The sequence below is a fragment of the Balaenoptera ricei genome, chromosome 2, assembly GCF_028023285.1.
Source record: "Balaenoptera ricei isolate mBalRic1 chromosome 2, mBalRic1.hap2, whole genome shotgun sequence".
Lineage (NCBI taxonomy): Eukaryota > Metazoa > Chordata > Mammalia > Artiodactyla > Balaenopteridae > Balaenoptera > Balaenoptera ricei.
In genome coordinates this window covers 18,122,554-18,148,999 of record NC_082640.1, presented here as the reverse complement: position 1 = coordinate 18,148,999, position 26,446 = coordinate 18,122,554, and the positions used below count along the sequence as shown (strand labels likewise).

At 36.3% G+C, this 26,446-nt stretch overlaps 1 protein-coding gene across 17 annotated transcripts in view; it reads left to right on the top strand.

Moving 5' to 3' along the window:
- Positions 1-26,446, top strand: part of PARD3 (par-3 family cell polarity regulator) — a 631,899-nt gene that overhangs the window by 349,802 nt on the left and 255,651 nt on the right. For 9 of the 17 annotated variants that reach the window (XM_059911595.1, XM_059911584.1, XM_059911568.1 and 6 more), the window contains 5 exons: positions 7,194-7,319; positions 8,470-8,849; positions 12,725-12,864; positions 15,499-15,627; positions 17,971-18,009. In XM_059911595.1, the coding sequence (XP_059767578.1) occupies positions 7,194-7,319; positions 8,470-8,849; positions 12,725-12,864; positions 15,499-15,627; positions 17,971-18,009 (814 nt within the window). The remainder of the gene's footprint in view (positions 1-7,193; positions 7,320-8,469; positions 8,850-12,724; positions 12,865-15,498; positions 15,628-17,970; positions 18,010-26,446) is intronic. The other 8 variants (XM_059911602.1, XM_059911622.1, XM_059911633.1 and 5 more) reach the window with 1 other exon arrangement.

Here is a 26,446-nt window from a genome sequence, read left to right as displayed (position 1 = left end):
AATTCTGTCATTGTAGCGTGAAAGCAGCCATAGACATGGATAACCCAACAAGCCTGGCTGTATTCCAAAAAAGCTTCATATGCAAAAACACGTGGCAGGTCACATTTTGGCTCATGGGCTGTAATTTGCCAGCCCTGCTCTAGAGAAGCAGACAAATAAAAAATGCCTGCCATCATGGAGTTTACATTCTATTATTTTTCATATCTAAAATTCCTTCTTCTCTGTTTCCTATTCATATTGTTTTTGGGGCCAGAGTCCAGAATTTTATTTCCACCTACTTGGTTGATGAGAAAGCCTCTTTATTGTAACCGTATATTATTTCCCATCATTGCACCCTACTAATTCTAACAAATTCCCTGGAGGAAGGGAAATAGAAAAAAATCAACCTCATTTAACATCCTCCAATTAGTAACAGGCACTCACAGATTTCTTCTTCCCAATATCTGATTGTCAACCGTGAGACCTGAGGAAAAATCTAAAGCCTTTAATTAGGAAAACAGTCCTTGGTAAGAAGGAGTGTGTGTGTGTATGGGTCTGCGTGTTTTAAGCTTTCTGCTGCTGCCTCATGCTGCCAAATGCCTTACTTATTAATTGCTCTCAACTTTCTTTTTACAGATGTGCCATCGTTTGATTTGTCTGATTAATTTTGATTTGTATCCCAAATGATTTTTTTCAGCCATTTATCTTCAGTTTGATAGAGTATCAGGTGAAGGGTCAATACCAAACCTTTCGATTGCCATATTGTTTCTTTTCATGACTTTTTTCCTGGACTTATTTTCTTACTTGTATTACTGTCCATAAATTCTGCCACGTAAAGCTAAAAAAAGTCACATCCCTAAAAGAATATTTTAAATGTTTAGGTTTTGGAGTTGAAATAAAAGTGACCCTGTTGGAAAATATATACTCCTGTGATCAGATTAATATAGAAAAGGAGTGAAATACAAATGTTTGTTTTCTGTATTGTAGATGCACATATTGAATAATTTTCCTCTCAAGTAAAAACTGAAGTGTTTATAAAGTTTTGAACTATTCTGTATACAAGAGTAGTTAGCTGACATCTTTGGAAGGTCTTAAGAAAACGCATGCTCCTCTACTTAATTATTCAGTGAAAATCTGTGAACTTGGCTCCTCTGATTACTATTTACATGGGTTATAAATAACGTTAGTTATAAATCTTAGCTCATCTAACCTTTATTTTATTATCTTTTGCTCTATAACACATCAAAAACAGACAGTTCATCTTCTTCCAGAATTTCCAGTTAGCTGTGCTGTCTTCCCTCTTTGCGGCAGTCAGTGACAGCCTGGACCACATGCTGAGTCTTCATGTTATTGGCAGAGGGGTTGTTAGGAATCACCCATGTTTTGAGGCCAGAGATGCCTGGGACAGAATCTGGCTCTGTCTTTTTAGTAAGTGTGGTCTGGGCAAGTTAGCTTCACTTAGCCTCGGTCTTCACATCTGAGGGCTGGGACACTCCTCTGACTTTGTCTGCTTAAAATATGAAAATACATGTACTTATAAAATACATGTAAAATACTTTTAGTGAGGTACTTGGCAGTGGCAGCTAAGAAGAATGATATTTCACCTTCCACTTATGTTCCTGTGATGTGCCTTTAAAATTTCCTCCAAATGCTGGGAGTTCTGGTTGTCTAGGCAAGTGCTGATGAGTCTTTGTAACAGTGGAAAACGATCTCTTCTATCATGAATGTGAGATGAGAATTTACTCTTATATCATAAATTTGAGAATCCCAGGGATATTAGTTATCCCTAACTATAATAACACACTTATTTAGTTAGTTGGGTGTATTTGTTAATAAAGAATTACAGCCAATTTGAATTTCATGGAAACAACTCAGGTGTTAAGAAGAGATTTATCCAAGGCTTGTATACTGTATTTCAGTTCACTGTAGAGTTTTAAAGTTGGCTATTCATTTTTAAAAGAATAAATATGCTCTTGAACTCTGTGTACTTGATTTTAATTTAAGTATTTTCTAAGAAACACAATTTAACTTTATTTACTGAATCTGTAGCCTTTCGTCTGTAAGTCTTAGGTTGTGCGTTCTCAGTTGCAGACTTGCTTTGTTCTAATAAAGGGACATGCTAAATGCATTTGTTTTAGAGAGGAAAGTTGTATTTTACATTTAGATAAATCTTGCTTCTTTAAATGTAGTGGCACGATGCCTATCATTTCTGCCCTAATCTAAAGGAATTCTCTACTTTTACTTTACCATTTTTTGGTCTACTTTATCTCATCCACTAAAGATTAAAAAAAAAAATCAAGATGTTATATTAAGTTGGCATTCTGGCTGTGGTTCTGAGGGATCGAATATAGGTCATTGCCAGCCCCCTGTTTAGTACTCAGTGAGGTGAGAGGGTCTTACTGATGCGAGCCCATTCTGCTCATGCCTTCTCTGCCTTCACAGTATTTGTGGTGTTTATACTATGTCAGCTTTTATTAAGATGAATTATGATCATTTCCATACAGCTGGGTGGCAGTTGTGGGAGTTTACATTATCAAAGCAAAACTCAGACTTGCTCAGCCAATTTAGATGTCAATAAAACATTTGTTACTTATTTTCAGTTTTATCATTGGCTGTAATTTATACTTAGAATTGAAAATGTTAACATGTGTGACTGAGTTTGTTTTAATTAAGTGTATAATTAGGCTAATGAACCTTGTAAAAATGTAGTGGTGCAACCCTTAATATAATCTAAGCAGTTAAATTTCTAATTATGCATCCAAAATCATGTACAGAGATGCCGCCTTTCAATGGCTTGCTCTCTGGGGCTATATTCTTCTTCTTTGCCCTCTTTGGGGGTTAAGAAACATTGTACAAAAGCCATGATGAAAGACTTCAAAGAAACCTGTGTATTTACCTATTTTTTCTTTTAGGAAAATTATTCAGAAGTGGGATTTGTACATAGTGGACATAGTATTTTTTTCCCTAAATTTTTGAAAAGGTAGAAGGACCAGGGAAGAGGAGTAGATTTGGGGATGTTTCCGATTTACCAGAAGAAATCCACTCGTTCAGAAAGCATCTTGCCAAGTCGGGTTCACATTAGATTCATGCAGGAGGTGAAGAGGTCTGTCCCCTGTACCCCGGAGCCCTGTAGCCATGGCTTCACAGAGCCGCCCTCCCTGCTATGTTAATAATACACCTGCTCGTCCTCCTGTGCCAGCCAGCACAGCCAGGCTGGTGCTTCTGCCCCTGGAATGTTCCCCACAAGCAGAGCTTCCACCCCTCCCCCAACTCCTCTTCTCCTGCTCCCCTCTCTTCTCTCTTTTGCAAAGTGGCTTCTTCTTCTGATGGAAAGTGGTTGCCCTAATAAGGAATTCTGGTACTAACTGCCAAGAAGAAAATCCATTGTCTACTCTGGTAGAGCGACATGCCAAAATGCTCTGACCTTTACGACCTTCAATTATTTTCTCTAATAAGAGTGTTATGGGAACCACAACACCATCGGTACTCATTTCTTTATTCCTTTAGAAGGAATTCTAGTTGCTGGTTGAATTTGCAAAATAGATCCCTAAAATTTGTTTCTAATTGTACTATCCGAGTCGCCTTTCCCGGGATGGTGGCGGGTGTGGAGATGTAACTGCTGGCACACACACATTTTTCAGGAAGATGAACGTCTCTGTTATTACTTCCCGTTGATTTCCCTTCAGAGGGCCCTCTTCATTCTCAGTCCGGCTGTTATGTTATCAGTTCAATTTTCCTGTAAAGTTTTTTTGATAGTTCATCCCCATTCCTTTTGTAATCATTTTCACCTAGTGAAGCAAATGAGATAATTTTGCAGATTGTAGCATTTTCCTTTTAAATTAATCCATTCTTTTGGAGAGAGTGATTCTAATAGTGTGGTCAAGTACTTAGAAATCAGCAGGCTACTAAGTTCTCCTTAATTCAGTCTGTTCCGTTGATTCCCTGATCACTTGCTGTGTCAGTCAGGGTGAAATTCTTCCCTTTCTGCTCCTCTACCCGCCCCCCCCCCAGCCCACCCCAATCAGCTCCCGAGCCTCTAGTGCTGAGAAAGAGGATTCTGAGGGTTTTGCAACTACTTTTACAACGTTGGATTCTAAAACCTCATTTAATAAATGTCTGCAATATTTCATGTAAATGCGATAGCGTATTTGTTTATGATTTGTAACATTTTTACTGTATGTTAGGATTACTCATGCATTTGGCCATATATGAGGGCTTGTATAGAAAGACAAGCCATTCAGTGAATGAAGCATGTCAGGCCTTTTTACTGTGGATGATTATTGTAGAATGATTCCCATGGGGAAAAAAAGTAGATTTAAGAAAAGGAAAATGATTACCTAGGTGAATATAAATCTATAGACCTATTCATCTGAAAAATATTAATGCCACTTATAGAATTAAATTACAGATTTCCAAGTTATATTATTTAAGTTGTCATAGATACTGAAATGTTCTATTGGAGATAAATTTATAAATTTGAACAAATAACTGGTACTAGTTACCTGCTAAGTGATTTCCATTAAACATAGTCTCTCTCTCTCTATTTCTCTAAAAATATTCTGTGGACTATTTTGGAATTCACAAAATATTTCAGAATACATAAAGGCATAATAATTTTCAGTCACTTTAGATCACAGAAATGTTGTAACCGTATTGAGAAATCACTCACGATCTCACCAATTAAAAACTAATTAATTAGCTGGAGTGACTCTTGGTAGGGCATATTTTTACTCAGGGGCTGAATACATGAACTTGAAAGAAGCCCTGTTGGTCTGCAGAGGCAGCTTTTAGCAACAGGTGTGGTACCAAGCTGTGGCTCTGTTAAGACTGCCCATGGGTGGCCAAGTCATCTTTGCCTTCCCCTGTGCTCTCACATGGCTGCTTGCATGGCGAAGTGGCCCAGTGTCTTCTTCTGGTTCCACTATTACCAACAACTGTGATTTAATTTGATTTCTCTAATTATTTTGTCCCATTCAATGGAGTCATAGGTATATCTTAATGATGGGATGCTTTTGATAGAACACTTTGTTCAGTCACCCATAGAGACAAATGAACAGTAGGGAAGCTTGGGGAGATAGATTGTGGGCTTGGTGACATTTTAGCGGTCACTTAATTATTGGTGTGGCACATTAAGAGATCGCTTCCTGCCAAGTAGGAGCCCAGACAGTTAAGTTGCTCATGCTGCTGTGTCAGTGTACTTTTTCTTATCTTTGAGCTGAGAGAATTTTTATATTTATTTATCAATAGTTCCAATATACGGTGGCAAGTAACTAAAAATGACCTACGTCATATTTTTTTCATTAGTCACCAAGCTTCTTAGACTCTTACACTAGTAGGTGCTAATCCCCAAATAGTCACATGACAAAAGGCAATTTAAATGTTATCTCCTCTTACTCTTGTAGGTAGGTATGCTTAACCATAGTAAAACACCATGCCTCTTTATTATATTTAATAATAAAGATTAGAGTGAAGTTAAGCAGTGACTCAGTAAATGTTTATGAAAGAAAGAAGGTTAAACTGCAAAATAACAAACAAACAAAAAAGGACCTTTGCTTTAATTCAGTTCATTTCAGCTCAGTCCTATGTTTGGTATAAGTGACACCGTCATGAAAAAAAGGATCCGAATCTGGATTTTATTTCACTTATTCTATTTTGCAAAAAGCTTATTAGAAATAGGAGACTTGTTTGCTTCAGCTAAACTCAAGCACCCATTCATTCAGTTGTCATTTGTCAAGACCTTACTACGAGCTGAGTGCTGGAGCATGTATTGCTGAGTCCCACCTACCCCGCCTTGCAGGAGCTGACAGTGCAACAGTAGAGATAAGGTGTGTGTACAGGTAACAGTAGCAGGGGAGCGAGATCAACAACAACAATTACTGCAAAGGTTTAAAAGAAGAAGGATACTATCTGTTGGAGTATCTTTCTACTGGAAAGCATATACAGGGTACTGCAAATTGTACTCCGTTGGAAAATACAGATAGGCGATTGGAAATGATGGTGTCTTCAACTTTAATTTATGTAGGATTCTAAATGCTGGTTTCTTTTTTTTTTTTTTTTTTTTTTTTTTTAATTTTTTGGCCGCATTGTGTGGCGTGTGGGATCTTAGTTCCCTGACCAGGGGTTGAACCCGAACCTTCTGCATTGGAAGCACAGACTCTTAACCGCTGGACTGCCAGGGAAGTCCCCTAAATGCTAGTTTCTGTATGGGCATTTTTTTTTTTGTCTCTAAATATTAGGATTATGAAAGAAAATGCAAGCTTGGGACAAGCCAAAAATAAGTTCATAAAAATTTTAACATGATCATAATACAGATTATATGCTAACCGTCAATTAAGTCAGAGCATCAGAACTAGGTGGAGATTCCTATTTCGTATCAAGCTGTGTTCGTATATAGTGTTTGTTATTTGTCCCAGGGTATAAAGAATGTCCATCCTGTCAGTCAAGGAGTTAGTGCTCTAGACCAAGTACATTTGTAATAAATTTTTTTTTTTTTCCCCTCCATCATGGGTCTCTAAAAGTTCATCTGGGCTTTTCTTTTGACTTGAAATTTGAGTACACGTGGAGGGGTGAATGGTGACTGGCATTATTGGAACTTGTCGCTGGCTTTCTATTTTCTTCCGATGGGAATAATGGCAACAACTTACTTACTTTTGAGAGACCTAAGAAGTTTTGAAATTCAGAACATGAGGCATTACCAAATTCAGATGCCAAGAATGGAAAGAAACTCTTCTATTTTTGGAATCTTCCCAATTTTCCATCTCAAATGTACAGGTTAGCCTCTCCTTGTTACCTTTCCTTTCATGGAAAGGTGGGGCTGCCGTCAGCACTGTACCAGCTAGCTTAAAACAGGAAACTGCCAGAGCTGCTCACAAGTCCATGCTCATCCATGCTGCCCACTGCCACGGCCATGAGCCATCAGGCCAGCTCTGCCGGGAGCATTTTTAAGCATAGAGAGAAGTGTGCGATTTGTTTCAGAAGCATAACACTGACACGCCAGAAACGATTGCTCATATTTATTGAAAGGATCCCTTTCTACACACCATTTATACTGTTGTGATTTCTGTGTTGGTGTTATTTTTAAATGTCTGAATAGCAATTTAATGCACCCCTTTATTAGGCAGTCTTTGTAAGTATAATCCCGGCATTAAAGCAGTAGGGCATTGTGCATGGTGGAAATATTACGTGTGTAATGATTTGCATTCTTAATGTTCCAGAACCCTGGGGTTATTAGTAAAACGATTGGAGAAAGGTGGTAAAGCTGAACAAGAAAACCTTTTTCATGAGAATGATTGCATTGTCAGGATTAATGATGGCGACCTTCGAAATAGAAGATTTGAACAGTAAGTGTGTACTACCTCATTGCTGCTCTTTTCCTGCATCAGGCGTGACAGAGTGCGGGCGATTGGGGTACCTCAGACCATATGTCTGTGGTCTCTGCCTTCATGCTGGAGAAGAGTATTTTCTGCCATTATCTAGCTTTTAAAAATTTCATCAAACTCCAGGTAATCACTATCATTAGACTATGTTTCCAAATGCCCTCTGACTGACGCAGCACTTCTTAAAATATCATGGGCCCAATTTAGGCTTTACAGTTTGGCCACTTCCTCGCCTTTTGGAAAATTCACCAGGTTGCTAGTTTTTATTACACTTTTAACTCACACGTCCAACTTGGTCACATATAATGTGACAAATAGGAAGACAAAGCTCCTTGGACCTGCAGTGTCCACTCAGATTTTCCTTATCCTGACTCAAGCCCTTACTCTATTAGAAAGATAAAAATTGTTCAGCTCCTATAAAACAAGGCAAGAGTGAGCAGAAATCATAAGGACTTGGTTAAAGCCCTGACTAGGGATCCAGATAAGATGGAGTAGCTTCTTGGGCTGGTCTTGGAATAGCACTGTGACCAACAGCTCTTAACATTGTGAGTTATTGAAGCTGCATTGGCATTCCTGAGATTTTTGCGTGCACAAACTTGGATTAATTTTTCTGATAAATAATGGATAGTCACTTTCTAAAGTTTTCTAAGTATACTTATAAATATATTTCTTTAAAAACTCGACTGGTCTCCTTGTAAGGAAATACTTTATGATTTTTAAAAGTTGTATTGGATAATGTAGAGAGAAGGTTATATTTAATTTCTCTTAATATTGAAATGATAATACCTGTTGTGCTTAAAACTACAGTATGATTGAATGATTTACAGTGGAGGGTATTTTGTGGCGGGTATACCAAAATACTGGTATTTTGCCTGTAGTTGTACATAACTTTGTCATTTTTATCTAGAGAATGAGAAATTTATATTTGGAGACACAGCCCTGCTGCTATCAGAGCTTGCAAACCCGATTGATAAATGGGTTATGAGAATTTTGTTTTCAGTTTCAACGAAGTCTGTCCGTCTTTGTTGCTTAATGAGTATACTTAATTAAGCTCATAACATCTTCGAGTCTGCCAGTCTTCATTTGCTAACTTTCCATTCTTTCTCAAACCCAGAGCACAACATATGTTTCGCCAAGCCATGCGGACATCCATCATTTGGTTCCATGTGGTTCCCGCAGCAAATAAAGAGCAGTACGAACAACTGTCCCAAAGCGAGAGGAACAATTACTATTCGAGCCGCTTCAGCCCCGACAGCCAGCATGTGGAGCACAGGAGTGTGAACAGCGCGGGGCCGCAGGCTCTGCCGAGGGTGCCCCGGCCGAACCCCCTGCCCGAGCACGCGGACCCTCACCCCCGACTCCTACCTCAGAGCGTACAGCCCTCGGGAAAGCCGTCCGCTGCTCCGGGCCCAGCCGTACACCACGTGTTCAGTCCCAGCAGTGGTTACAACACCAAGAAAGTAGGCAAGAAGCTTAACATCCAGCTTAAGAAAGGTATGACCTGTCTTCCTGTTTTTCACGGAATTTATTTTCAAAATCAACCAACTAACCCAAAGCATCCTAAGTCTTATCTCATTATTAAGAACTGATACATCTTTTTAAAAAAGGATTTACAGTTGTATATTTTTTTATGCTTTTCAGATTCACTTTGCTGTATAAAAATTAACACGTAGAAGATCAGAGGATAGGCCTTAAGCGTTACGTTTCTATGAAAAAAGTAGCAGCTACGACTGCTGTAAAATTTTTGACAACGAAGGAAATGGGTTTCAGGATGGGTTTTCATCAAACCCAAAGCAACAGGGAGGCTCTGACTGTTTTGAGTGCCCCACTCGATGTCCACATACAGCCCCCCTAGAGGACGTTAGAAGTCCTTCCTCAGTTCAGCCCGTCCTTTGGTGACGGGAAGGGATTGACTCCTTTGAAGCTGTTGGTGGTTCCCGGTGAAATGCTGAGAAGCAAGGCCACTGGCCCCTTGTCTCCTGCTCTTCCAGAATATCGTATTCTTCCCTTCCTCAAGGTGACAAGGGGAATCGGAATGGGCCTTGCTAATACTTTATTACCTATGCCTTACATCAGTGTGTTTATTTAAGGATCCCCGCCCTTAGACGGTGCATCCTTGTGTACAGGAGGCGTTCGTTTCTGTGCTGGCCTCCCTGACAACCAGATCAGGCTCCTAGGCTTGGCTTGCTCATTCCCAATCACCGTCCCCTCCAGGCACTGAGATATACTTTTGCTATTAATCATCCCTTTTAGCTGAGCCTTTTTATATATTTTTAAATCATGTCCTTCAAATGGGTGTCATTATAAAGAATATTTCTCCTTTTATGAGCTCAACCAACTCCTACAGTTAGTTGGAAATGAACCCAAGAGAGGCTGAGCGATTTCCTCAAGTCATGTGGCCACCAGCAGCAGATTCTTACTGGAACCTTTTCCGTGTCCTGACATTGAGACCGTTCTTCTTTCCATTTGGGGTAGAGTTTACAACTCTGTAAACTCTGAGATTCCTATTTCCTTTCTAAATCATACTCTTTCATTGAACTTTATGTGAACCACAAATGCCTTCTTTCTGGTTACTGGCTTTTTAAGCTCCAAATACTTGGTTGACCTGATCAGGAATTGACAACCTCACTCCACTTTTGAAACCCCTTACAAATACAGAATCACATCAGCTTAAACCCTTTTTAGCCCTGTTAATGCATAAATGAGAGGAATATCAGATTCTCTTTCTTCCTTTTTCTACACTCAAATGAAAGGACCTGGTTTTTAAGCAAAAGCATATCAAGAAACACAAAGAGAGTTGTATAAAACATAAAATTCTGCTTGGGATCTTTCAAAAAAGGAAGACTATTTTCCATTGTCATAAAGATTTTAGTTCATAAATATCTTTGCCTTTTTACTCTGATATAGGCATATTCATTGCTTAATTACAGTTTTCCATACAGTTATTATATGTTAACACCTTATGATATAATATGAACTTTTTAAATGAAGTGAAATTTTATTTGCCATTAAAAGAATCACTCTTTTGAATACAGAAATCAATAGTTTTATTTTGGTAGCATTTAAAAATATATGATTACATGTTACAGAAGTTAATTTAGAAAGATTATGCTCAATCAACATAAAAATAGAAATAATGGTTTTCTTTTAAACATTTTTCTGACCTTGAGTTATATAACTGATACAGAGCGTCATAGATCTGACCTGATTTTAATTTATTAACTATGAGAATGTATGGCAAAAGGTGGAAACTGCCTGTGCATTCTGCCAATACTTACAAATATAAAAAAATAATGTTCACTATAAATAAAAGTGACAAAGAATGCTCATTGTCTTTGATTAGTACTAAATACAGATGTTTTAATGATTGTATGAGGTTGAACAAGTTTTCATTGTAGTTAACGGGCAATGTTTTTTCCAGTTATTGTTGTTACATTTAATATTTTTTAATGAAGTACATCTAAAATGTAGGGTTTGTCAGTGTTAAACTTTAAATTCAGTTCAAAGTGAACTGACACGATTTGAATGACAGAAGCTCTTCATAAACTGAGGTCAAAGCTAAGGACTAAGAAAGCCTTTGTTATAATGATTCTTTGGCATAATTTTGGAACTATGTCATATAACATGTCGAAATAGAATAGCCCCTATGTACCTGCTTCCATAATTATGATTTCTTAATATTTATTGTCATTTTGGCATTCTCAAATACCCTGCTCTTTTGTAGAAATTAGCTTTTTAATAAAGTCAGAGGAGAAGGTCAGTGATCTATTTCAGTCAGTGCAAAATGTTTTGTTGGCTTTGCTAAATGAAAATTGATATCTATTTATCTTTCTTTGAAAGGTCATTGCCTGAACTTTTGGCGTACAGATTTAGGGGTTATTGCTGATATTTTAATAGTGTTTTGGTTCATATAACAATCAGTCTTTGTAGTTCATAGAAATTAATATTGCAAAGAGAATAATTTAGAATTCTTCCTTAATAAATGTTATTGCAAGTCATTAGAGTTTCATGAAAGCACAGAGACATATGGAAAAGCCCCAGCAGAATAATTAGGAAAATTTCATATAGACAGTATGCCATTCAAGTCTTCACAGAAGACTTAAGAAATTAACAGCCCAGGCACATTAAAGTGATTTCAGACTTGAAGTAAATGAGTGTTCTGTTTGAATTTGAGAATATTTACAGTAGGTTTTTGTTACATGTACTGTGTTTTCGTCATTTCTACTTTGTTTCTTCTTTAACCCACATTTTTATTCATGTTTATTTGCCCATGTTTGTTTACTTAGAGATTCATACCCTGACTTATAGTTTTTTAGCGAGTGCTGCATCAAATTAATGAATTCTTCTGTAGATTTTTCACCTTTACATATCTCTTTATTCTTCCTTTATTGAGCAAGTACTTGTCCTCAGATCATTTTAATTGAGATGGAACCTAATATAGTTTTTAAAAGCTCTGGTAGAAATGAATCATTATTGGAAGTGTTATAAAAATTCTGTTGATTCATTAGAAATTTATCATTATCTTCACATTTTTTCTTGGCTGATTCTGGCTCACTGCATGTTGGTTTCAGTGACATAACCCTTTTCACTGTATTGAGCTTATAAGGGTGCCTGTCGAGAAAGCTGCCAAAGAGCCTGGAATTGAAATTATACAAACTAGCACAGTAATGTGTAAATGCCTCATTGGTTTCAGTACCTTTAAACATCATATGGTGATCCTCAGATTTGGTAGCTATGATCTCAGATGGGTAATTTGCCTCTTTTTTTTTTTTTTGAGCAATATAAACGGTAGGATTTAGGTGAACTAGAAGAGAACTAGGCAAAGATAATATGGTTCATCCTGTCAGTTTGGGGAGGTTCTTTTATCTGTATCTAGAAACATTTCTCGTTTCACTATTTCTTTTCCATTTCCCTGGACTTGTTCTCTTCCTTTTCTTCACTGCTTACCCTTCAAATCTGGATACCATTATTGCACAGTAATACTTGATACTTTAGATACTATGGGTTTTAGCAGAAGGTTTTTTTGTGGGTTTTTTTGTGTAGAGAAATTGTTTATTTTCATAATCAAATATTTAGACAAATTTAAAAACATTCAGCAGGCATATTTGTATATTATTTTCATCTGACTAGGTTCCTGTTTTTTCTTAGACTAATGAATTTTGATATATATACCATTTAAACCTTCCATGATTTAGTCTATGTTGAAAAATCTTACAACTTTTAAAGTATTAAATGTGTAGGTCAGTGTGAAAGTTACAAAATGTCAAGTTGAGGTAGAGAATAATAACAAATCCTTCTTGTATGATATACCTGTGAAATTCAAGATATCTCATTTTGTTTACCTCTTTTTTTTTCTGTTATATATTCAGGTACAGAAGGTTTGGGATTCAGCATCACTTCCCGGGATGTGACAATAGGTGGCTCAGCTCCAATTTATGTGAAAAACATCCTCCCACGAGGGGCCGCCATCCAAGATGGCCGACTGAAGGCGGGAGATAGACTCATAGAGGTGAGTGGCTTCGGAAGTTCCATAATTCTTGAAAAGTTCCATTTTCAAGGCTCAGAGTCTTTTTAACATTTTCATAAAATATGAAATTAAATTATATATTTTAGCAGAAGTATGCATCCTAAAACATTGTATTTCCGCTTCACTTTTACATTTCTCTCTGTGTTATTTGATGAGACATGTCTTTTCATTTAGTTTACTCATAAATTTTTAGTTACTTGGACATTTGGTTTATGAGATACATAACATTTGTCATTATGTAAGTACAGTGTCTGTTAGGTTATATTTCTGGATGACTTTAAATTTATGTCTGGCAGTATAGAAATGTTATCTCCTCTGGAATCAGAGCAGAGACAAATGAAGTAAATGAAAACAGTGTGTCTTGATGAGAAGAACAAGGAAATTTGGAAATGTCAGCGTGGAGAATGAATTGAGACATAAAAATCAAATGTCAGGAAAAAAAAGAAATAGTTTTTCAAAATTTCCTTTCTGTACCTCATGGGTTTCATTCGGTTCATTGGTCTTTGAAGCTATCTTTGACATACATAAAGATACGTAATTTCTTATGTATGAAGTTTGTGTGAATGTTGTGCATGTAGAAATAAAGGGGAGAAAGATGGAGAAAGAGGATACTTTATTAGTGGTTTTTCTAGTGTTTTCTTTAGAAAACATCGTCTGTATTTTTAGCGGCAGGCACTGTGTTTCATAATTATTAACTAGCATTTAAGTACTAATGTTAAATATATTGAATGGATAAACAACAAGGTCCTCCTGTACAGCACAGAGAATTATATTCAGTATCCCATGGTAAACCATAATGGAAAAGAATATTTAAAAAAAGAATGTATGTGTATGTATAACTGAATTATTTGGCTGTACAGCAGAAATTAACACAACATTGTAAATCAGCTATACTTAAATTAAGAAAAAAAAACAAGTACTAATGTTAAAGTAAATTTTTATGACATTATCCTTTTTTCTTAACTTGTAGTTTCATATGTAGCTTTGAACTCCCCAGCTCCAGCTGGGGAAATCTAAAGATTTCTTGAAAAGTAACGGAGCAAAGGAATAGCTTCCAGATTTTTTCCTGTGTCTACATTTTGGGCCTAGGTTCCTTCAATCTTCCTCTTTCCTCTTTGTCTTGTTTGCATGACACCATGTTTTAAAGGGAGAGTGATAGAGGCCCAGTAAAAGGGAAGGCTTAAGTACAAATTGTGTTTAGGGTATTGTTTCCAGAAAGGGCCTCTTGTCCTCGGGCTGTAAGTGGGGTACTCTTAGTCCCCGTTTGTAGTTGTAGCTTGTTTCATTTAGGAAGTGTATCAGCTTATTTTTGCCTCTAAATCATAAAAAAGTCTGTCCCCTTCCTCCCCCTCTCTCCCTGCAGGGCCCCCACCCTTCTTCCTTGCTAAAGGTAATCGCTTTATTTTTGTGTCTCCCTTTCATCATGTAATTGCTTTACTTGCGACACATCACAGAGGCTTTTGCTTTTCTTTTTGAGGAAGGGTCTGCAATCTGTATCTCTTCAGAATTAGGCTTTATCTTCTGTAGCTCTCAGGTGTATTTTAAACCTACCTCTCTAGTATCCTTGGTTGTATTTCTACAGTATCAGTAGTTCTGTGGGCAAAAAGTTTTTCTGAGTATCTGGATATTTGCAAGCCTATATTTAACTCAAGTATCAAGTGACTAATTTTTAAAAATTATCTAGAAAATTTTTGCTTTCTCTGAACCTGTTATTACTGACCTATTTCCTACAATCCCTTGATAGTAATGCACTGAGCTATATAAGAAGGTTTTCAGTGGGGGAAAGGTTCCAGAACATTAAAACTACAGGAAAGTTTTGATATTACAATTTAAATGATATATTTAATTGCCTTAGACAAATGCTATTTCTGTCTAAAGAGAGTAATATAGAACACTTTGAAAAAGAAATTTCCACTCTCATTTCTGTTAAACGCGTAGTGCTTGCTGATCATATTTTACTTTCTACAAAAAATGATGAGATTCCCCAGGAAGTGGTATTTTCAAATCTCTCTTTTTTTTTTTTTCTGGTAAAATTTTTTTTCTTAAAACATTGAAAAATCTTGAAGTGAAATACTGCAAGCCCTCCAAAAATATTATTTAGTAGAGATTCTTCTTCAGTGTTTGCTTTTTAGGGATTAAAAAGTTATCATCCTAATTTTCAGTAAAATTTCAGTGAAAGCTAAAATGTTTTTACCAAAATATTTTTAGTGTGTTTTTACTACCTTCTGCAAGGGTGGCATCTTTTTATTTTGGTGTAAGGAAACCTGTGATGCACAAGGGCATCAAGATATCCCAGTTCAAAGCCAGGAAGTTTTGTGTTACCTTGGCGTTGTAGATATATTTGTATCTCTGGTTACTTGTTAATGCACCAGTGGCTGTGCTTTTGGTTTATTGATAAGACCTGAAGGATTGACTGCTTCCTGCCTCACTTCTAGGTAACTGATCTGCATTTCTTTGTTAGCCCCAGCAGCCTGGTGGGGCTTATCAGATCAGGGCAGAATGTACCATGCAATGAACCATGTTCCATGGCAGACATGATCAGTTCTAGAATGTGTGTCTCGTCTCTTGTTATCTGTTCGCCCAGTATTGCAGCTGAAAACTTTCTGTCTGTTTTAGGTAAATGGAGTTGATCTAGCAGGCAAATCCCAGGAGGAAGTTGTTTCCCTGTTGAGAAGCACCAAGATGGAAGGGACCGTGAGCCTTCTGGTCTTCCGCCAAGAAGATGCCTTCCACCCAAGGGAACTGGTGTGTAAATTCAGAGCAGATGAAAGGTTTCTGACGCACATGAGGCAGGGATCTGGGCTAGCGACCTGCTGGCCAGTGTTTATTAAGAGATTTTCCAAGCAGTTTCTATATTTTATATATATTTCAGCCTTAGCATAATACAAGCATTCCTTCCTCATATTTCTTCTGTTTTGGAAACAGATATCCACAATGTTGAGTGCAAGAGTATTTGAAAATCAGGTTGCAGGGATATTTTCTAGGACAGCAAATGTTTATTACTGAACGCTTTTAGATGGACTGATTGAATACAGAGATGTCGATTATTCCATAACTGTCACTTCAAAGGCTGTTGTTGAAAGCTTGCCATCTTCTCCACTACATATGACAAATTTTCATATTTCAAGTTTTCATGGTACGTGTAGCTAAGCCAAATAAAGATGCTTGCTTACTGTTGTATGAAAAAGAGGACCTTAATTAAATACTCCTATTGAAAGTAAAAAGACCTGAGTTGCAATAAGCCCCAGGGCCATTAATTCCTAACATAGGCATTATTTAGAATGACATAAATGAAATGAAAAGGCATTTGTTTGCAAACTATTTATTTCACTTTTTATACATATGTCAGTGCATCTAAATATTAGATAGGGGTATTTACATAGTATTTGTGGGAATGAAATCTGTATATTAAATTGACATAGTTCTTAATGTTTTTCTGCAAAAAGTGGTAGGTTTCATTTATTTGTAGAAATAATATAATTGGAGAAATCACCTTTATCTTTTGTTTTGATGTGGTAGGAAAATTGTTTTACTTCAAGTACAAGTGGTATTTTAAATATTTCAAAACAGATTCTAGTTGGGTCATTTTAGGACATTTGACCTGTCTTTCAGATAGCTTTTAGTTTTATCTAAACAATAATGAATCCGTATATACTAGAGTGGGTAGGTTTTAGGGACGCAGTTCCCAAATTTGTCCGATTGTCCTAATTCTCTTAGGCTAATCCTTCAAGTATGGATGTGTCATGGTTAATAAAAATTTCCTTTTATTATAAAACAGATAAATTTTAGTCTTGGGAATATTCCAACTCTTGGTTACACACACACTGACAATTTACTGTGATTTCATGGAGATTTCAGATTGTGATAGGGCTGAAAACTGAAACTTGTGTTTTAAGTAGATTTTGAGAAATGATGAAAACTTCTTTATTTCTATTTAGAAATGTTTAATGCATTATTTCTCAATTTAAATTTGGTTTTCCATTTTCCCCCCACTGTTATCCAATTCTGTGCTTAAAATGCCACCTGATCCTAAATCTGGAGTTGTCTCTATTAAATTGTAAATGAGCAGTTAAAAAAAATTAAAAAAAACACGAAGCTTTAGATGCGATAAAGCTTTAGTCCTTCCTCAGTGTATCTGAGCCTGGGTGATAGTTGGCATTATTAGGTTGCCAAAGCTTAAACACTGCTCTTACAGCCGTTCCCGAGTTAGTGCCAGCACAGACCAGCTTAAGGTTATTCAGGTTCTTCTGGTCCAATTTTGATCTTCCAGGCTTCTGTTTTCCCCTTCTGCTGCCTCCTTTTTTTTTTTTTTCTTGGTTATTTAATTTATTGCTTGTGAGCTTTTCATTAAGGAGTGAGCCAGTAGGCCGTCAGTTTATTCACGTTGCAGCTGCTATTCAAGGTTTAAAAGAAAGAAAATTCTGAAAACTTAAAGGAGTGCATTGAAAATGATCTTTCAGTCCAATTAACAGAACTCTTTTCCTCTGTTTGGGGTGTCTGTGTTTAAATTCTGTGTCTAAAACAAAATACTTTTATCAATAGGTTCCCTTTCTTTTTTTAATAAGTCAACCTTGTAACTATCTATTAATTAAAACAACTCTATAATACATGAAAAAAAATCACATTTATAACCTGTGTAATATTGTAAAGTATAATGCTTGTGGTTCAGACTGTTATTATCTGGTCTAGCTATCAAATTACAATATACCTTATAATTTAGACTTAGTTGGGAAAATTAGAAAACAAAATTAGAAACAGTGCCAGGAATAGAAAAGCAGTTTCGTGAGATTTGTTTTCCTCCAAATAATAAATTCATGATATACTGTGAATGAGCAAGTAGAAATTTACATCTAGAACAATTTTTTTAAACAACCCCGCCCACACACATACACACACATAAGATAATATAACCACATCAGTGAAAGTTTGCAAGACAGAGTAATATATCAGCCATAATATAATCACCCTCTATATATTTTGTAGATTTTAAGAACAAACAATTTTTCCTTGAGAGTAAAGCTTTGTGTCCCTGTGTGTTGAAGATGGCTTTGGTCAGTCTGTATTTATGTTTTTCTTCAATTCTTCTAGAATGCAGAGCCAAGCCAGATGCAGATTCCAAAAGAAACGGTAAGAGCTTTGTCTTTTGCAGGATGCAGAGATGTTGGAAAGATAAATTGAACTAACTTCTTACTAATTAATTATGAAGTTATTTGTCCTCTCTTTTCTTGGCTCATAATAGATCCTAATATACAAAGATTTATTAAATCCCAAAGTGGTCTTACCTTAAGTGACTTATTGCTACTACCCCAAATGAAGAATATTTTGTGATTATTTTTGATCAGACAGGGATAAAAAAGAGACATTAAAGACTTTCCTATTCACCTGCATATTAAGAGGGAGCAAAATTGGTGAGCTTAGTAGTTTAACATATATCTATCTATCTATATATATATAGACTTCATGAGTTGTGAAGTGCTGTAAGTGGCTACAAAAATGAAAAAATGAAAAAAGAAAACAATTCAGGCATAGAAAAAATAGGGAGGGCTAAAAGAACAATAAAAATGTATCATAAACACGAAAAATAAAATATCAGCAATTAGACTAAACATATTGTCATAATAACTTATATTTAATAAGTTATTTATTATCAGTTATTATAGTGTATTTTAAGGGGCTAATTCTCCTAACCGAAGTAAGTTTTCACAGCTTAGATTAAAAAGCAAAAAATACGTGTTTAGAAGATAAATCCTAATACAGGCTGAAAATAAAGGAATAAGTTGAGTACTAACAGGTGGTACTAACATAATGAAAGTAAGGATTGCCACATCAGTCTCTGAACTTATCTTCTTTTTTGTGTGGGTGCATTGCATGGGGTAAAAAGAGAGGGTGTTTTATATTGACACATGATATCATCCAGTAGAAATTTCAACAGTCAGGATCTTTTATATATTAAACAGCACAGCACAAACACATGTCATTCCCAAACCTTTGTGAGTAAAATGAAAATTTAGCAAAACCATATCCATGGTGGGTTATGCTAATACATATTTTTCCAAAATTTGGCATGTTAGATAGACAGATAAAGTAAGAATATGAAGAACTTGAATAACATGATTAACACTAATAACAGCATTACATAATTTAATTTTTCTTGACACATTCATAACCAGACAACTTTGAACCTAATAAACAAAATGTTATTTTCAAATATTCCATCATTACAAAAATGGATGAATAATCAGACCTCAGAGGAAAATCAGTAAACAACCTTGAGAACATTACACATTCATAAGTACAGGTTGTAGGAAATTCACAGCCTTCATTTTTTACCCATTAAATCAATAGGTCTGTGATAGTTAATCAGAATCACAATAGTATTTGTGTGTGTGTGTGTGTGTGTGTGTGTGTGGTGTGGTGTGGTGGCGGGTATGTTGAGAGGTGAGGGGAAATTGGACAAGTTGATTCTGAAGAGTCAAGTGGGGCACAAGAATGATTTATTTTAAAAGACAATAATGATAGCAAAATGTACTTTAAAGCTAAAATACTTAAAATAGCATGATATTGTTATAGGAACAGACAAGTAGATCATTGAAACACATTGATGATGTAAGCAGTCCCAGTGTTTACGTGTGTGTGCATGTTTGTTAAAAGAGACATTTCAAAATAGCGGTAAAGAGTGGTTTGTTTAGTGTTTAGAACAATTGGCCATTCACTTTAAAAAGTTAGATTCCTTTTTCTCACCATACACCAAAATAAATCCCAGTTAATTATGAAATTAAACCTAAAAACATACCAAAAAGTATTGAGAAGATATGTGAAAATTTTCTCTGTTAACTTTGGAAAGTAAATGCTTGTCCCAGCATGACAAAGTCAAAATGTCCTAAGAGAGTAGATTGATAGATTTGTTTATATATATTAAAAACCTTTCAGAGCAATAACCACACCATGAAAGAGTTGCAAGATAAATGCTAAAGGCATTTTGCAACGTGATCCTTGGGTGAAGAACCACTCTTTGATGTTTGGAATCTTAATATCATAGAACTTTTTTGGAAAAGCGAATGACTTCACACATAAACTACATCTGTTTATGCATAAGATGATCTGAGATGGAAAATGATGATATAAGCAGTAAAGATAGGTGTGTTCTTTCAAAACATTTAGTCAGTCCTTGTGAGGAGATTGAAGATTAGCTCTGAAGTTTTCAATCGCTAACGGGAGGAAGCAGCTTTGGCTTTAAATGTGGTATTCCGTTGAGAATGTCTAGGTTTGTTCTGCTCCACTTCTCACCCACAAGCTTTTTATGTTCTTGATAGCATGCCAGAGCAAATGACGATTCAGTCACCTTAACAAAAGAGATGATATATGTGTATGTGTGTCTGACTTGCAATTTCAAATGGGAATTTTTTTCTGATAAGGGTTTTCCAAGCTAAGTTAAAGAAAGTACAGTTTTTTTTGTTTGTTTGTTTTTGTTTTTGTCTAAGTGTTTTCTTTTCGTTTTCTTGTTCTACCTTTTCTCTCTCACATCTGGGCCTCTCTTTCTGCTCCTGCTAGATGATACCAGTTTGGGCTGTTAAAGGCTTCATGTTAAAATTATAATTTAAAAATTGAATTCCAGGATCTCTGCTTCTCTCTGTCTTTTGATGGCAAATCATTAAATTTATTCAAGTCGCAAAATTCTCTGATATTACTTAAACTTTCTGTGATTGTAAGCACTTTGAGAATGGAATGTCCTCAAGCTCAATTAGTTTGTTTGTTAGTTGATTATCACAATGACTCCCAGAACTGATTAAGTCCGAGAAATTTTAAAAAAGGTCACTTAGGTAGATGAGTAGGGCTGTACCAATAGTTGGTAGACCTTTTAAATATCTGAGATGCAGGTTTCTTGTACTTCTTCTAAATATTGTATTAATTAGTGAGAGTGGGCAACTAGAAACCCTACTGAGTTTTAGGTTATCTATCCATTCAAAATTGGACAAAAAGCTGAATTATTTCGCAGAGGCTCAGGTTCACTTATTCCATGTCCTGAACAAACTCCTTTGCCTCTGAAAAGTTTATTCACTTGATAGTTTATTCCTGTGGATGTCCAGGTTGGACAAGACAATACATGGGTGTATTAGTCAGGGTTCTCCAGAGAAACAGGACCAATGGGATGTGTAGATATATAGACAGAGATTTATTTTAAGGAATTGGTTTGTGTGATTATAAAGGCTGGAAAGTCCAAATCTGCAGTGTGGGCCAGCAGGCAAAGACCTAGCAGAGCCCATGGTGCAGATGAAGTCCAAACGCAGTCTGCCGGAGGATTCCCCTTTGCTCAGGAAGGCCTGTCTTTCTGTTCGGTTTTCTGATTGGATGAGGGCCAGTCACATTGTGGAGGGCAATCTGTTTTATTCAGAGTTCACAAATGTAAATGTTAATCTCATCCAAAAACACTTTCCAAGTGGACACAAAAGTAACCATCACAATGAAGCAGTGAATTTACCTACCAGGCTATCAGGCCTTGACTTACCAAAGTGCCAGTTTCTTCTTTGGGCTTCAAAGAACTATGCAAACCTGCTTAGGAAGGCCCCCAAGAACTCTTTGGTAAGATCCATGTGAGAATATAATTGTACATAAAACATATTCAGAGCTACTGGATAGAAGTAGGGCTTTAGAAAATAATAGTGTTTAGAGATGATACTAGACCATACGGATAAGACATAAAACATGCTTAAATGTCAAGAATTCAACATTCATTCTAAGAGTTAGTGAGATCTCCCTGTAGAAACTGCAAGGATACATTGAGGAGATTTGGGGATCCTCCCTGATGATCAGGAAGCATCTTTTTTTTTTTGTTGTTCTTCTTTCTCTAGTTTCTTTAGGTGTAAGGTTAGATTGTTTACTTGAGATTTTTCTTGTTTCTTTAGGTAGGCTTGTATAGCTATAAACTTCCCTCTTAGAACCGCTTTTGCTGCATCCCATAGGTTTTGGGTCGTTGTGTTTTCATTGTCATTTGTCTCTAGGTATTTTTTTATTTCCTCTTTGATTTCTTCAGTGATCTCTTGGTTATTTAGTAACGTATTGTTTAGCCTCCATGTGTTTGTCTTTTTTACGTTTTTTTCCCTGTAATTCATTTCTAATCTCATAGCGTTGTGGTCAGAAAAGATGCTTGATATGATTTCAATTTTCTTAAATTTACTGAGGCTTGATTTGTGACCCAAGATGTGATCTATCCTGGAGAATGTTCCGTGCCACTTGAGAAGAACGTGTAGTCTGCTGTTTGGGGATGGAATGTCCTATATATATCAATTAAATCTATCTGGTCTATTGTGTCATTTAAAGCTTCTGTTTCCTTATTTATTTTCATTTTGGATGATCTGTCCATTGGTGTAAGTGGAGTGTTAAAGTCCCCCACTATTATTGTGTTACTGTCGATTTCCTCTTTTATAGCTGTTAGCAGTTGCCTTATGTATTGAGGTGCTCCTATGTTGGGTGCATATATATTTATAATTGTTATATCTTCTTCATGGATTGATCCCTGGATCATTATGTAGTGTCCTTCCTTGTCTCTTTTAACATTCTTTATTTTAAAGTCTATTTTATCTGTTATGAGTATAGCTACTCCAGCTTTCTTTTGATTTCCATTTTCATGGAATATCTTTTTCCATCCCCTCACTTTCAGTCTGTATGTGTCCCTAGGTCTAAAGTGGGTCTCTTGTAGACAGCATATATATGGGTCTTGTTTTTGTATCCATTCAGCCAGTCTATGTCTTTTGGTTGGGGCATTTAATCCATTCACGTTTAAGGTAATTATCAATATGTATGTTCCTATGACCATTTTCTTAATTGTTTTGGGTTTGTTTTTGTAGGTCCTTTTCTTCTCTTGTGTTTCCCACTTAGAGAAGTTCCTTTAGCATTTGCTGTAGAGCTGGTTTGGTGGTGCTGAATTCTCTTAGCTTTTGCTTGTCTGTAAAGCTTTTGATTTCTCCATCAAATCTAAATGAGATCCTTGCCGGGTAGAATAATCTTGGTTGTAGGTTCTTCCCTTTCATCACTTTAAGTATATCATGCCACTCCCTTCTGGCTTGCAGAGTTTCTGCTGAGAAATCAGCTGTTAACCTTATGGGAGTTCCCTTGTATGTTATTTGTCGTTTTTCCCTTGCTGCTTTCAATAATTTTTCTTTGTCTTTAATTTTTGCCATTTTGATTACTATGTGTCTCAGCGTGTTTCTCCTTGGGTTTATTCTGTATGGTACTCTCTGCACTTCCTGGACTTGGGTGGCTATTTCCTTTCCCATGTTAGGGAAGTTTTCAACTATAATCTCTTCAAATATTTTCTCTGGTCCTTTCTCTCTCTCTTCTCCTTCTGGGACCCCTATAATGCGAATGTTGTTGCGTTTAATGTTGTCCCAGAGGTCTCTTAGGCTGTCTTCATTTCTTTTCATTCTTTTTTCTTTAGTCTGTTCCACAGCAGTGAATTCCACCATTCTGTCTTCCAGGTCACTTATCCGTTCTTCTGCCTCAGTTATTCTGCTATTGATTCCTTCTAGTGTAGTTTTCATTTCAGTTATTGTATTGGTCATCTCTGTTTGTTTGTTCTTTAATTCTTCTAGGTCTTTGTTAATCATTTCTTGCATCTTCTCAATCTTTGCCTCCATTCTTATTCCGAGGTCCTGGATCATCTTCACTATCATTATTCTGAATTCTTTTTCTGGAAGGTTGCCTATCTCCACTTCATTTAGTTGTTTTTCTGGGGTTTTATCTTGTTCCTTCATCTGGTACATAGCCCTCTGCCTTTTCATCTTCTCTATCTTTCTGTAACTGTGGTTTTTGGTCCACAGGCTGCAGGATTGTAGTTTTTCTTGCTTCTGCTGTCTGCCCTCTGGTGGTTGAGGCTATCTAAGAGGCTTGATGGGACAGGAAGCATCTTGATAAGCTAACTTCAGACAGGTTATAATCTTGATTTGGAAATTTAATGAGCTAGTCAATAAGCATGGTCATAGACTTATTAAACTAATGGTTGTGGTATATCAAGTAAAGCCTACCATGTTGACCCCACTGTAAATTAAGAAAACAGTTGAAGGAATTAAGAAAACAGTCCCATTTACAATAGGATCAAGAAGAATAAAATACTTAGGAATAAATTTAACCAAGGAGATAAAAGACCTGCACACTGAATGCTGTAAGACATTGATGAAAGAAATTGAAAAAGACAAAAATAAATGGAAATATATTCCATACTCACAGATTGGAAGAATTAATATTGTTAAAATGTCCATATTACCCAAAGCCATCTATAGATTCAGTACAATCCCTGTCAAAATGCTGATGGCATTTTTCACAGCAATAGGAAAAAAAAACCCTAAAATTCACTGAAACCATATTGAATCTATTGGATCTCTAATAGCCAAAACAATCTTAAGAAAGAACAAAACTTGGAGGCATCACAATTCCTGATTTGTCTATGTTACAAAGCTATAGTAATCAAAAGTTTGATACTGGCATAAAAACAGACATATAGAACAGAATAGAGAGCCCAGAAATAAACCCACACATATATGGTTAATTGATTTATGACAGAGAAGCCAAGAATATGCAATGGGGAAAGGGTAGTCTCTTCAATAAATGGTGATGGGAAAACTGGACTGTCACATGAAAAAGAATGAAGCTGGTCTTCTATTGTACACCGTGTACAAAAACCAACTCAAAATGGATTAAAGATTTGAATGTAAGACCCAAATCCATAAAACTCCTAGAAGAAAACATATGGGGTAAGCACATTGACGTTGGTCTTGGTGATGAATTTTTGGACTTGACTCCAAAAGTAAAAATAAACAAATTAGACTACATCAAATATAAAGACTTCTGCACAGCAAAGGAAACCAATGAAATGAAAAGACAACCTCTGGAATAGTAGAACATATTTACAAATCATATATCTGATAATGGGTTAATATCCAAAACATATAAAGAACTCACAACTCAATAGCAAAAAGATAAACAATCTGATTAGAAAATGGGCAGAAGAACTGAATAGACATTTTTCCAAAGAAGACATACTGATGGCCAACAGGTACATTAAAAGGTGCTCAACATCACTAATCCTCAGAGAAATGTAAATCAAAACCACAATGAGATATCACCTCACATCTATTAGAATGGTCATCAGAAGGACAGGAGATAACAAGGTGTGAGGATGGGGAGAAAAGGGAACCCTTGTACGCTATTCGTGGGAATGTAAATTGATGCAGCCACTGTGGAAAACAGTGTGGAGTTATCTCAAAAAATTAAAGATAAAACTACCATATGATCTAGCAATGCCACTTCTGGGTATTTATTCAGAGGAAAAGAAATCTGGATCTTGAAGAGATATCTGCACTCCTATGTTCATTGCAGCACTTTTTACAATAGCCAAGATGTGGAAACAACCTAAATGTCCACCAGTGGATGAATGGATAAAGAAGATGTATGTGTGTGTGTGTGTATATATATATATATATATATGTGTGTGTGTGTGTGTGTGTATACACACACACACACATATATGTTATATGTATACATATATATATTGTGTATCACTTATATGTGGAATCTAAAAAAGCCGAACTCATAGAAACAGAGACAAGAATGGTGGTAGTGAGGACCAGGAGAGTGAGGGAAAAAAGGAGATGTTGGGATTTCCCTGGTGGCGCAGTGGTTAAGAATCCACCTGCCAATGCGGGGGACATGGGTTCGAGCCCTGGTCTGGGAAGATCCCACATGCCACAGAGCAACTAAGCCTGTGCGCCACAACTACTGAGCCTGTGCTCTGGAGCCCACGTGCCAGAATATTGAGCCCATGCGCCTAGAGCCCGTGCTCCACAACAAGAGAAGCCACCGCAATGAGAAGGCTGTGCACCACAACGAAGAGTAGCCTCTGCTCACCACAACTAGAGAAAGCCCACAGGCAGCAACGAAGACCCAACGCAGCCAAAAATAAAATATAAATAAATAAATGTATTAAAAAAAAAGATGTTGGTCAAAGAGTATAAACTTCTAGTTATAAGACGAGTAAGTTCTGGGGATCTAATGTAGAGCATGGTGACTATAGTTAATAATACTGTGTTATATACTCAAAAGTTATTAGGAGAGTAGATCTTAAATGTTCTTGCCACAGAAAAGAAATGGTAGTTTTGTGGTGTGACGGAGGTGTATTAGCTAAGCTGTGATGGTAATCATTTTGCAATATATAAATGTACCAAATCAACACTCTGTGCACCCTAAATTTACAGTGTTGTATGTCAAATACACCTCAACAAAGCTGGGAAGAATAGTCAAATCAGACAAAGCAAATAGGGAGCCCCAAATGGGGGACTGAATTATGGGTTGTTACATCTTCATCCAAAACTTTGTGTAAGTTATTTGGGATAAACTGATCATCAGACATTTCTTTAGGCCTATAATGTAAATTAATTTCAATATCCTAGGTAACGCAGATGAAAGAGTACAAAATTCTCTAATTTGAGTTTTTGTTGAAGATTTATACTGTCACACACTAATCATAGGCTGACCTTAGTAGTTTGGTTTTGAGCATCAAATGTTGCTATTA